At 41.5% G+C, this 12161-nt stretch overlaps 2 protein-coding genes across 4 annotated transcripts in view; one reads left to right on the top strand and one right to left on the bottom strand.

Annotated features, from left to right (window-relative positions):
- CENPP (centromere protein P) overlaps nucleotides 1-12161 on the bottom strand; it is a 280354-nt gene that overhangs the window by 90123 nt on the left and 178070 nt on the right. The window lies entirely within an intron of this gene.
- Nucleotides 1-12161, top strand: part of ECM2 (extracellular matrix protein 2) — a 42838-nt gene that overhangs the window by 20760 nt on the left and 9917 nt on the right. The window contains 4 exon segments of the mRNA XM_010375104.2: nucleotides 2025-2552; nucleotides 5033-5148; nucleotides 7486-7621; nucleotides 11853-12010. Coding sequence (XP_010373406.2) covers nucleotides 2025-2552; nucleotides 5033-5148; nucleotides 7486-7621; nucleotides 11853-12010 — 938 coding nt within the window.

Below are 12161 nucleotides of genomic sequence, written 5' to 3'. Positions count from 1 at the left end.
TGTAGCCTGAAGCATGATTTTCTCATGTGGCCCTTCTGTGTGCAGGAGATCACAGCACGGGTTTTGTTGGCTGCTCATGGACCCCTTCTCCAATGAGGCTCATACCTGACTGAATGAAGGACCCTTCCCGGGAGGCCCAGTCTCCTCTGAGAAAAGCCTAACCAACACCTTATGAAAATAAGCAGATAAATACTTGTTAAATACTTGGCTGGGAAGGGATAGGGACATCTTGTCTATAACCGAGGTAGATTGCTCCCATGCGCACAGATGATCACAGGGTAGGTGTCTACAAAAGTCTCCTGCCAGGAAAAACTTTTGACTATTTAGAAATTGTGTTTTGCTTTATACTACCAAATATTTCACTAACGTTTAAAAAGAGTTAGGAAAAAAGTGTTCAATGAAATGGATTCCTTGGAGTGAAATAAATACAAGGTTTACAAAGTAAGAGTCACAAATTCTCAGACATTTTTTCAAAAGACTTGGCGTATTCTTGAAATGTAGTTATTTTGGAAAAATAAACTTGGATATACAGGAAGGATTTTAAATGTTTCAATATGATAGCTTTAGTTTCCTTTTACTAACTTTTTCCTATTCTCCTTCTGCATGTTTTGCTAGAGATGTGAAAAAACTCACAGACTTTATAATATATACTGAATTGATACCTCAAGTAATTTCTCCAAATAATTATATTTCCTGAGTTCTTTTCGGGAGTAGTTTATATATAGTATTAAATAAGAGTAGGCAGATGATTAAGTAAATTTATAAATCTTGATGAAAGAAAATGTATGCACTCTGGCTGGGTACAGTAGTTCACACCTGTAATCCCAGCACTTGGGGAGGCTGAGGCGGGAGGATCACGATGGGTCAGGTGTTCGAGACCAGCCTAGTCAACACGGTGAAACCCCATCTCTACTAAAAATACAAGAATTAGCCTGGCATAGTGGCAGGGTGCCTGTAATCCCAGCTACTTGGGAGGTTGAGGCATGAGAATCGCTTGAACCCGGGAGGCAGAGGGTGAAGTGAGCCAAGATCATGCCACTGCATTCCAGCCTGGGCGACAGAGCAAGACTCTGTCTCAGGGGGAAAAAAAAAAAAAAATTATGCACTGTGAAATCAGTTCTTCCTAGAACTGTTTACTCAGAGAGTGAATTTTAATCTAGTCTTTGTCTTGTCTTCCCCACTTTCTGCCAAAGATTTAACAGCTGAATATAAATGTAGATTCACTGTCTACTATCATTTATTCTACTCCCACCATCATGGAAGGATAAACAGCACTCCTGTGCATATGTCTAAGTTAAAGCAACATCACTTAAGTCCAGAATGTCATTTGTAAGTCTCAGGTAATAAAAATGATTTAAGTATAGAATCTGGGAGAGAGAAGGAGGAAAACTTTCTCTCTATAATTCTGAATTTCAGAGGATGACGCTAGGATGCCAGGGACAAAAATAATGACAAATCTATAACAAAAGTTGGTTTCACTGCTATAAGCAAGTAAAATATATACCTGTTTCACTTTTTTAATGTCTGGTAAACAGTCTACAAATTCTCACATTAGCAATAGCCCTAGTGAACAGAACAGTATCTATTATAAAGGTATCACATCTGATTATAACACAATCTCACAACAGGATTGCTTACCATTTTGCCTCATGTGGCAATATTATTCCCTCCTTAGTCACCAGGTAGCATGATATGTTAGCAAAAATAAGCATTAAGTTATTTAATATAAAAAATAGTATTAAGGCCCACAGGTGAAAAAAATGTAAGAGATCTTACAAAATAGAAATAAAGTGACTATTAAAACTTTTTAAGCAAAAATTTCAAGGTGCATTTCATCTTTAAATTGCACTCAAATACTCGGAGGGAATAATATTTACTAATCTTATTTTTGTTATGATTTTTTCTTTTATTAATATCATCAACTTATCTCTGCTACCTCATCCTTGCGTGGTCATTAGTCTCCTATTCTCTACTCAGTGGTATAGCATTAAATGATAGAAATGAATTTTCTGGTGATTCTTCAGAACAAAGAGAACCTACCAATTTACTTCATAAGCAACTGCCACCTCCTCAGGTGGGAATGGACCAAATAGTAAGAAAAGCAGCACTTCAATCTGAGGAGGATGAAGCAATGAAAGAAGATACAGAGCAAAAGAGAGAGCCCCCTGAATCTAGAAATCAGAGGCAGCTTTACAGTGAGGGGGACAGCAGAGGAGGAGACGGAAAGCAGAGGTCTGGAGAGGAGAGGAGGCTGGCACACCAGCAGCAACGCCAAGGAAGGGAGGAAGAGGAGGAGGAGGAGGAGGAGGAGGAGGAGGAGGAGGAGGAGGAGGAGGAGGAGGATGAGGAGGATGAGGAAGACGAGGAGGACCCGGTAAGAGGAGATACGTTCCGAATGCCCTCTCGATCCCCACTTCCTGCTCCTCCCAGAGGCACACTGCGCCTGCCAAGTGGGTGCTCTCTGTCCTACAGGACCATCAGCTGCATCAACGCCATGCTCACCCAGATACCACCACTAACAGCACCACAGATAACAAGTCTGGAGCTCACTGGTAAGAGATGTTGACCTCTGATTTATTTTGTGCTTTAAAAGTAAATGACTCTTAGCAGCCGGGCATGGTGGCTCATGCCTGTAATCTCAGCACTTTGAGAGGCTGAGGTGGCCAGACCACCTGAGGTCAAGGGTTCGAGACCAGCCTGGACAATATGGTGAAACCCCATCTCTACAAAAATACAAAAATTAGCCGGGTGTGGTAGGGCATGCATGTAATCCCAGCTCCTCAGAAGGTTGAGGCAGGAGAATCATTTGAATCCAGGAGGTGGAGGTTGCAGTGAGCTGAGATTAAGCCACTGTACTCTAGCCTGGGCAATTGAGCGAGACTCCATCTCAAAAAAAAAAAAAAAAAGTAAATGACTCTTAGGCATGTGCAGTTATATACACCTGTAGTCCCAGCTACTCAGGAGGTTGAGGTGGGGGAATGGCTTCAGCACAGTAGTTTGAGACCAGTCTAGGCAATAGAGTGAGACCCTGTCTCTTAAAAAAAAAAAAAAAAAAAAGAACGATTCTCATTGCTCTATGAAGATTATATTTTAATTTCATCCTAAAAATTGATCCTGAATAGACTAATTTCATAATCTTCAAATAAATAAACTTTGCAGAAGAGATAGCTATTTACTGCAGAATAGCAGTCAGGTATAAAGCAAACTTCTCCAAATCCAATGATGATTTCCTGCTGATGTTTCTTAAAAATCAGCTTTAATGAGGTATAGTTTATATGTAGTAAAACTTATTTTTAGTACATAAGTTCTGAGTTTCGATAAATGCACATAGTCATGTAACCACCACCAAAAGTAAGATATAGGAAGTTCTATCACTCCCCAAAATTCCTTGTTTCCCCCTCCACCAGTCACTGGCCACCACAGAACACTGATCTGTTTTGCCTTTTCCAGAGTGTCACATAAATGGAATCATACAATACATAGCCCTTTCAGTCTGGTTTCTAATGTTTTCGAGAGCCACGTATTTTGTTTTGTGTATCAGTAGTTCATTCCTCTCTTCTGCCAAGTAGTGTTCCATCGTGTGGATGGGCCATGGTTTCCTACCAGGTATACGTCATCTGAGTTGTTTCCAGTTTGGGGTGATTATATATAACGTTTCTATAAACATCCACGTACAAATGTTTGTGTGGACCTAAGTCTTCATTTCTCTACGGCAATGCCCAGGAGTGGGACTGCTGATATGGTAAATACATGTTTAAGTTTATAAGAAACTGCCCGACAGTTCTCTAAGGTGGCTGTTCCTTTCCCACCTGCATGCTGGGGAGCTCCTGCCTCTCTGCAGCCTGCCAGGACTTGGTACTGTCAGTTGCTTTTTCCCCTCGTTTTTGACATTCTAGTGGGAATGTGGTCATCTAGACCTTTTGCCCATGTTTCCATCGGACCACCAGGGAGGGCTCTGAGTAGAATAGCAGGACCAGGTGTGAAAGGCTGGCTGGTGGGGACACTTTGGGTGCTGGGAACAGCAGGAGCCTTCGTCTGGGTAATGAGGCCCCTATGGCAGGGGTGACTCTGGAGATGCTGGGGTGAGGGGCGCTGAAAAGGTCAACACATTTGTGAAGGGATGGCCATTTGTGACAGCACACTGCCAGTGTCAAACATAATAGAAGCGTCCGTGGCCTTTCTGACAAAGGATTTCATTCTACTTTTATATGATCACCTAAGGAATTCCTCTCATGTTCAGCAAAGCCCCTTCCTCCTCTGGCCTGTGCCCCAGGTATGCTCTGCCCTAAGAAAACCCAATCTGTGAAAGTCTGAAGTCTTGGAAAAGATAAATGACCCACACTGAGCTACACTGTTATGGTTTCATAAGAAGGTCACCACGTGACTTTTATGGTATGTACTATTGGTATGCTCACTTTCTGGGTTTAAAAATCGACTACTAAACTTAACTAAATGTTAAAACAAAAACCCATAAAATTAGGGCATACAGGAACCTTTGCAGATTGAAGCCGTAGAGGCATAACATTAGATCTGAGAGAGTCTTGGAGATGATCTCCACCAGCTTTGTATGCAGAGATGGAGACAGGCTCAGAGGAGGTGAGTGATTTGCATGAGCATTCATGGACAAAAACAGAGGCATGCCTCTAGTCCAAGAAAATGGCTATGGGAGAATATGAAGAATAAAAATCAGTTTCTGTATAACCTTCCACACCTTTGTTGTAAATGTACAATGTTACCAGTACTCTCCAGCAGACCACATTCTGGCTGTGTTAAGCACTTTCATCTAAATCATGATATACTTACAGCCTGATGAATCCTTAGAGAGTAAATGTCAACTATGTTAAACCATCTATTTCCAGCCTGTTACTTTTCTGAACATACTTTGGTTAGATAATATATATTCTGTCCTTGTTCTGAAATTGCTTTCTCCTCCAGACAAAGCTCTCTCTTGATATCTATGCACACATGCCCATACATGTGTGTACATGTATGTATATGCACACGCCTAAAACATAACCGCTGTATGTCCTAGGCAATTCCATCGCCTCCATCCCAGATGAAGCATTTAATGGATTACCAAATTTGGAAAGGCTTGATCTGAGCAAAAATAATATCACTTCTTCAGGCATAGGTCCAAAAGCATTCAAGGTAAATACATGCTCTGATTTGTCTATTTGGACGAATGGCTTCACTGTGACTTGCATTGGTTGGAGATGGGGAAGGGAGGAAAAGGAAAATGCTTCTAATTGGTAGTTTTCTTCTAAGCAAGTTTCCTCTCTGATGTTCCTAAACTGCATTCAAGTTTTCTCTTGAATATAGTTTATTATTTTACATACTTTTAGCTTTGCCATAAGGGCGCCAACAATAGCATCAGTGACAAAACTGATGATTTTAATTTATGGAGTAGTTTCTCCCCAAGTAACTGAAAACATGCTAAAATCTGGTCTGTTAGCATATGAAGTATTTTCTGGAAATAAATTGAGCCTATCTGGAAACTCTTATTAACATTTTTCAGGCCAGCAAGACACGGCTTCCTTTTTTTTTTTGTTTTTTGTTTTTTTTTGAGACGGCGTCTGGCTCTGTCTCCCAGGCTGGAGTGCAGTGGCGGGATCTCAGCTCACTGCAAGCTCCGCCTCCCGGGTTTACGCCATTCTCCTGCCTCAGCCTCCGGAGTAGCTGGGACTACAGGCGCCCGCCACCTCGCCCGGCTAGTTCTTTGTATCTTTTAGTAGAGACGGGGTTTCACCGTGTTAGCCAGGATGGTCTCGATCTCCTGACCTCGTGATCCGCCCGTCTCGGCCTCCCAAAGTGCTGGGATTACAGGCTTGAGCCACCGCGCCCGGCCTTTTTTGTTTTATTTTGTTCAATGAACAAAACCTGACGGACGATACTTTGGCAGAAGGGGGTTCTGGAAAAACAGGCTCAGATAAAAATTAGGGATAGCTTGGAAAAGAAGAGGGAAAGAGAGAGAACAGGAAACAGCATAGAATAAACCTTTGAAAGATACAGATTGAACTAATTACATATATATATATATAAAATGGGCCGGGCGCAGTGGCTCATACCTGTAATCCCAGCACTTTGGGAGGCTGAGATGGGCGGATCACGAGGTCAGGAGTTTGAGACCAGCCTGGCCAACATGGTGAAACCCTGCCTCTACTAAAAATACAAAATTTAGCCGAGTGTGATGACATGCGCCTGTAGTCCCAGCTACTCGGGATTCTGAGGCAGGAGAATTGCTTGAATTCGAGAGGCAGAGGTTGCAGTGAGCCAAGATCGCGCCATTGTACTCCAGCCTGGGCGACAGAGGCAGACCCTGTCTCAAAAAACAAAAAGGAGGAAAGAAGACAGAATTCAAGGAATTTAAGAGTTAAGAGAGAAGGGGTTTATGTTTGTAAACAAACAAACAAACAAAAAAAACCAAAAAAAAAAACCTCATAAATGTGTGTGTTTGAAAAGCCATAAATAAAGCACATTATATTCCACTAGGTGAAACTGTTACTCCCTTGGGCGGTCTTCTGGGTCTTCCACCCACTCTTCAGACAAATCACTGGCCTCTTATATTCTCAGTTCCTGTTTCTTATCTGGAGTCTAGGCTGGCAGATAAGAGGGTTCCACATTCTCATCCTAGATCTACTTCATGCTATCCATCCTTCTCCTAGAAAATGGCTAGCATTAGGGGGTCCTTTCCCTGTATTTGACCAAGAGAAAAACATTGTAGGAGATTACCTCCTTTTCTTGCTTTGGAATTCTCTGTCCCATTCCGAAACTGTTGAAATTTGAATATGACAACTGAGGAGGTGAATCATTCCATGGGACTTTACTAAAACCTACCCAACCACAGTTCCCCACTGTTGGTGGTAGAGGCTAGGTTTGACCAACGAACACACAACTACAAATGTGAAAAGATACTTTTCCAGACAGTCAACTGGATGCCATATAGGAATAGCTTATAACATCTGTAGTCCTTAGTTTTGGAAAATTTTCCACAGTAATTAGTGTCATTTTATGACCTTTCTGAAGTAGATAAAAAACTGAGGTTTACAAGTATGTTAAAAGGATTGATTGCTATCTTAACTGTTAGCATCCATGACAGCTTCAGATTACTGCATGATTTCATGAAATTTCTGTGTATTGCTGAAAAGGCGGAAACCTAAGCTCTAGCAAGAATGACCAATCCAGTAGTTATGGCAGCTTTCTCTCACTTTCTAAAAAGCTGCAATATAAACATGGTGAGTAAGCTACAAAATAATCAAATGTAGCCTGTTGAAAATCCCTGAGAATCAATGCTATTACCAGGATCAATATCAACCTGGCAGGGGGAATATGGGGTTTGTTTGCTGTGTGGCCTGGATATTACTGTCTAAGCCTAAGGAAGGATAGCTTGTGAGACTTTCAGTCAGTGCTTCAAAACGACTCTTATGTGAAATGTGACTGCACAGCTGTGACTAGATAAAAAAGTAACTTTGAGATTTGCTTTTTAAGCTTCTGAAGAAGTTAACGCGTTTGAATATGGATGGAAATAATTTGATACAGATTCCTTCAGAATTGCCATCTACATTAGAAGAACTTAAAATCAATGAGAACAATCTTCAGGCTATTGATAAAGAAAGTTTATCAGGTATTTAGTATTTGTTTTTCAATGATATGCTTCCTTATAATCTTTCTTATATAGTGGTGTAGAAATTTTATTTACAGTATCGCCAAATGAATAAATAGTAAATATTTTTAGGTCACTTAACCATTTGAGTTGATAAAACTTCTTTTAACTATTAACTGGCAAAACGTAAAATGAATTTTAAACTACCTGTTATCTTTGTACCTTACCCATGAATAACATTGTTTCTCAATGATTCCAGGTTCTTATTATTCACAAGACAATAAATTTACTACAAATCCAAAATATCCGAAGAATTATACTACATATGCCCCACAACGCCATGCGTTTTGCGTTCTGGATCGACAATTTTGTCGGTTCTTCGAAGTGACTAACCAGTGCCATGGCTTGTTGATTGGATCTCCTTTATCCCTCTGATGGTCAATACACCCCACCCACAACTCTTGCTGCCTCCATACAACTTGCTATTTTCATTTATCATGGGTTGGAACCTAAAGACAAAACTAAGCACATGGGAATTATGCATGAAATATGAATAAACGGGCACTGCATATGAGGCTGAGATGCTGTCCTACAAAGAAAGCACATGCTCTTCATGGTATTAATTTTGGTTTTGGCAATTTTGTGCCTGAGAGGGCTTGGGCCGGAACTTCTGTACTCATATGTCACTGAAGTCCTGCTAACTCCACACCCCACAGCATGCAGATGCACAGCTCCCACTGTGGCCTAGCTTTCTGATAGCCTTTAGCGAGGGTGCCCTACATTCTGTGCACTTGACATTGCTGGCACTGGCTCCTCTTCTGCTTGTTTCTGGACTGTGCTAGATAGCTGAAGATATCATATGTGACTCTGTATAAAAGAGGTTTTATCACATTTTACTTTTCATGAATTCTAGCTAATGCCTTTGATTATACAATGTACTTTTTTGAGACAAGGACTGCCTACCTTTTCTTTTTATCTTCCTAATAGTCTAGCATAGCTCTTGAGGTCAGTGCTCAACACTGTCTGTTTACTTGCTTTGAAACATATTATGTTTTTATTCATTATGTTATTTATTAAACAAAGCCTTTAAAGGAATCAAACAATCCAATTGTTTCCTGTAGCTCCCAAAAAACTTCACAGGAACAAAACACTTCTGGTATTGAGAAAAGAACAATAATAATGAGAATTTCCAAATCTGAGGATTAGTTATGGAAATACTCAATTTCCAGATGGATTTCAGGACACACAGAAAAACATTAATAAACACAAATTTCGATGGAGATTGCCAAATGGGAAAGACATTAGAAAATTCAGTTTCTAACTGCTGAAGACCAAAGGGTGTCAGCAGTCTAGAACAACTGTACTAACAGGCTGTATATGAGCTACAAGTCAGTCACATTTCTAGTTGGGTTATCAAAATGAGGTGTTATAAAACATGCACTCCTGATTGTGAAGGTGCTTTCACACACCCCTGGAACTGCCTTAAAGAGTAATCTTCTCCCGCACTCACAAATGCTTCTAGATTCCCAGAGTGTTGACAGGAAGCCAGGGTGAGCGGGCTGTCTGCTTGCCTTTCTTAGCCCGCCTTTCTCCACAGTCTGAGCACCGAGGAGCCTCGGCCCCATGCCGGCAGTGCTTTCTGTCCTCCGGCCCAGATACCCCTGCCGCACTCCCTGGGTGGGCTGAGTTCTAAGAGCTCCTGCTGTGCCGCTCCCTTGGGTGCTGGGCTCCCCCTGGCTGGGAGTCCTGATGCTGTGGACGGTCAGGCTGGCTGCCAGGAATGCTATGAGGCCACCCTGCTTCTGTGTGGAAGCAGGTGACCCACTGCTCTCCTGTCATCTCTCTTGGGGCGGCTCCTCACTCATGACCTTTCAGATTATAGCTCCAGAGACGGGGAAGGAGGGCACGCCAGGGAGAGAAAACAGCACAAAGGGGCAAATAAATGAGACAATTTGGGATACTGTGGGACCTGCAAGCAGGCACAGTGAAGGTGAAGGGCAGGCAATGAGCAACACCAGGGGCTGCACACACCTTGCTGGAGGGCAGGGAATTTACCTGCAGGAGGAGCAGAGTCCACCTGAGATGTGCACATGTGGTATGGAGAAAGGGAAGGGCTTAAAATTGAGAGAGAGGTGTGAAAGGTGGAGGGAGGGACAGCAGAGGAAAACCAGGCATGCTTTAAAAGCATTTTTGTTGTCACTAATGACTGAAACAACCAAACTAGGAGCCCTGGAGGTTGCTCCAGTGGATGACCATGTGATGCTGCCTGCCAGGAACATCGAGGCACCTGCCATGTCCACAACCTGTCATGGTACCACCCACCATGGAAGACTTCCTGTTTCCTGTCCATGAATCCTTTCAACATCTACCTCAAGTCTCACCTACAAGAAACACTCTCTAGCACCATCCTATTTCCTGTTACCTCCTATTTCCTATATATACCAGAGAATAACTGCAAACGAAAACACAGTGTCCTGAATTTGTACTGTTTCTCTCTTTTTCTCTCAGTCATGTAATGGCCATTAGTTCATTTCTGTTATCTATTTTTCAAAGAAAAACTTCCACTGCATTTCAAAACTTCACCTATTTACTAGAAAAAGACGTCAGATTCTCAGTACCTTTAGTTTTGGAAATGAAAGTGAATATGAGGAAATACAACCACTTATCACAATTTACTGGCTGGCCTGGTTACTTCCTGTTGCTCAGCACTTCCATTAATCCTAAGCACCACCACCAGCTTAACTTTTGTAAAATGTGGCCCTTGTCCTGCCATCCCCATCTTGCTGCCTTGAGAATGAGAGCCAGACATTGTTGTCCAGGGTGCAAAGGCCCTCCCAGAATTAGCTGGGTGTGGTGGTGGGTGCCTGCAATCAGCTACTCGGGAGACTGAGGCAGAAGAATCGCTTGAACCTGGGAGGCGGAGGTTGCAGTGAGCCAAGACCATGCTATTGCACTCCAGCTTGGGCGACAGAGCGACACTCTGTCTCTAAATAAATTAAAATAAAATAAAATAAAATAAATAAAATAAAATAAAATAAAATAAAATAAAAAAAGGCCCTCCCAGTACACTTCTCTCTGAGCACCAACCTTCACCCCACTGTGCACAGCCACTCCAGGGCTAGTCTCCTCTCCCCCTGAACAAACCCACATGGTCTTTCACCTACATGTGCTCAGCTGGCTATTTCAGCCTGGAAGTTCCTCCTACTTCTATCTAAATCTTTCTGTCTGTAGGAGACTGGCACTTTCATACCACTCACATCTATACTGTTTTTTCTTCTTATAATCTTCCAGCATTTATTATTTCTATTCTTGATGCAACTGTCTTTGTTGTTGCCTAAGAACAGAACTGAGTCCCACATGGCATTCGGTGCAATGCCCATGAAGGGGGTTGAATAAAAAACATCCCCTAATCTGGGAATTTTGGCCACACCCTGAACCTCTGATTCAGATGCCTCTGGGTATTGTCATTGCTGAGCTGTCCATTTTGCAGCATGGAGCTTCCATTTGACCTGGATCACACCACTCCTGAGACTAGTAGAAACAAAGTAGAAAAAAAACTTGTTTGTATAAAGGCCTTTCTTGCTAGTTCAATCTGAATGCGTGGAGAATTTTTGATCATCATTCTTTCAAAGCTTCCATTTGGCTGCACTCTGTGCCAACAAGTGAGTAACTATGATGGGAATTCACTGCTCTGGTTTACTTCTGACTCCCTTGTTCAGAGACTGAGGGTGAGCCAGGGAAAGTGTTCTTTTCTGTGTCCTGGAAAAAAAAATCACTCATTGCATTAAACTTCCACCCACCCCATTGCCTATGATGTTGCCATTTCATATATCTATATCTTTGCAATGTTTCCAATGACTGTCCACAACTTTCTATTCCTTTCCTATCTGAATTCCAAATCCCTGTTCAGCCACCACAATTTCTATGGAAACTCCTCTGCCTCCCTTTCCTATCTTCCTCCCTCTCTTCTCTCTTGCTTCTGTTCCTTACACATATCGTTAGCACCTAGCATTTCAATGATTTTTTTCGGGTCTGCCTCACTACTGGACCATGCATTTAGTCCTGGTTGAATTGAGCATCTGGGATGTACAAAGTACTTAAGAAAAGACTTTATAGGAGGATACAAAGGTTTTAAAAAAACTGTATTTGCCCTGCAAATAAACTGGTCATTTCACATGACATTTCAAAAGCCTACAAAAATCTGCACGGTTTTTCAATTATCCTAATATTCTAATACTTTTATTTTTTATAGACTTATATCAACTGGTCACCTTAGAACTGGAAGGAAATAATCTCAGTGAAGTCAATGTCAATCCTTTAGCTTTCAAACCTTTGAAGAGCCTAGCCTACTTGCGTCTGGGAAAAAATAAATTTAGAATTATACCACAGGGTCTTCCTGCTTCTATTGAGGTAACAATATATTTCTTTTAATGTTTTAAATGTATTATATTTTAAATATGGTATACAACAAAATATATTTTAAGACTATTGTGATGTAAATTAAACTCTAGTTTCATGCTGTATGCAGAATTTCCTATAATTTAAGCATTGTTTTTCTTCA

This window comes from Rhinopithecus roxellana, chromosome 16 (assembly GCF_007565055.1).
Source record: "Rhinopithecus roxellana isolate Shanxi Qingling chromosome 16, ASM756505v1, whole genome shotgun sequence".
In the NCBI taxonomy this organism is placed as follows: Eukaryota; Metazoa; Chordata; class Mammalia; order Primates; family Cercopithecidae; genus Rhinopithecus; species Rhinopithecus roxellana.
Note: the sequence above shows the minus strand (reverse complement) of the source record. Positions and strands in the feature narration are given on the sequence as shown.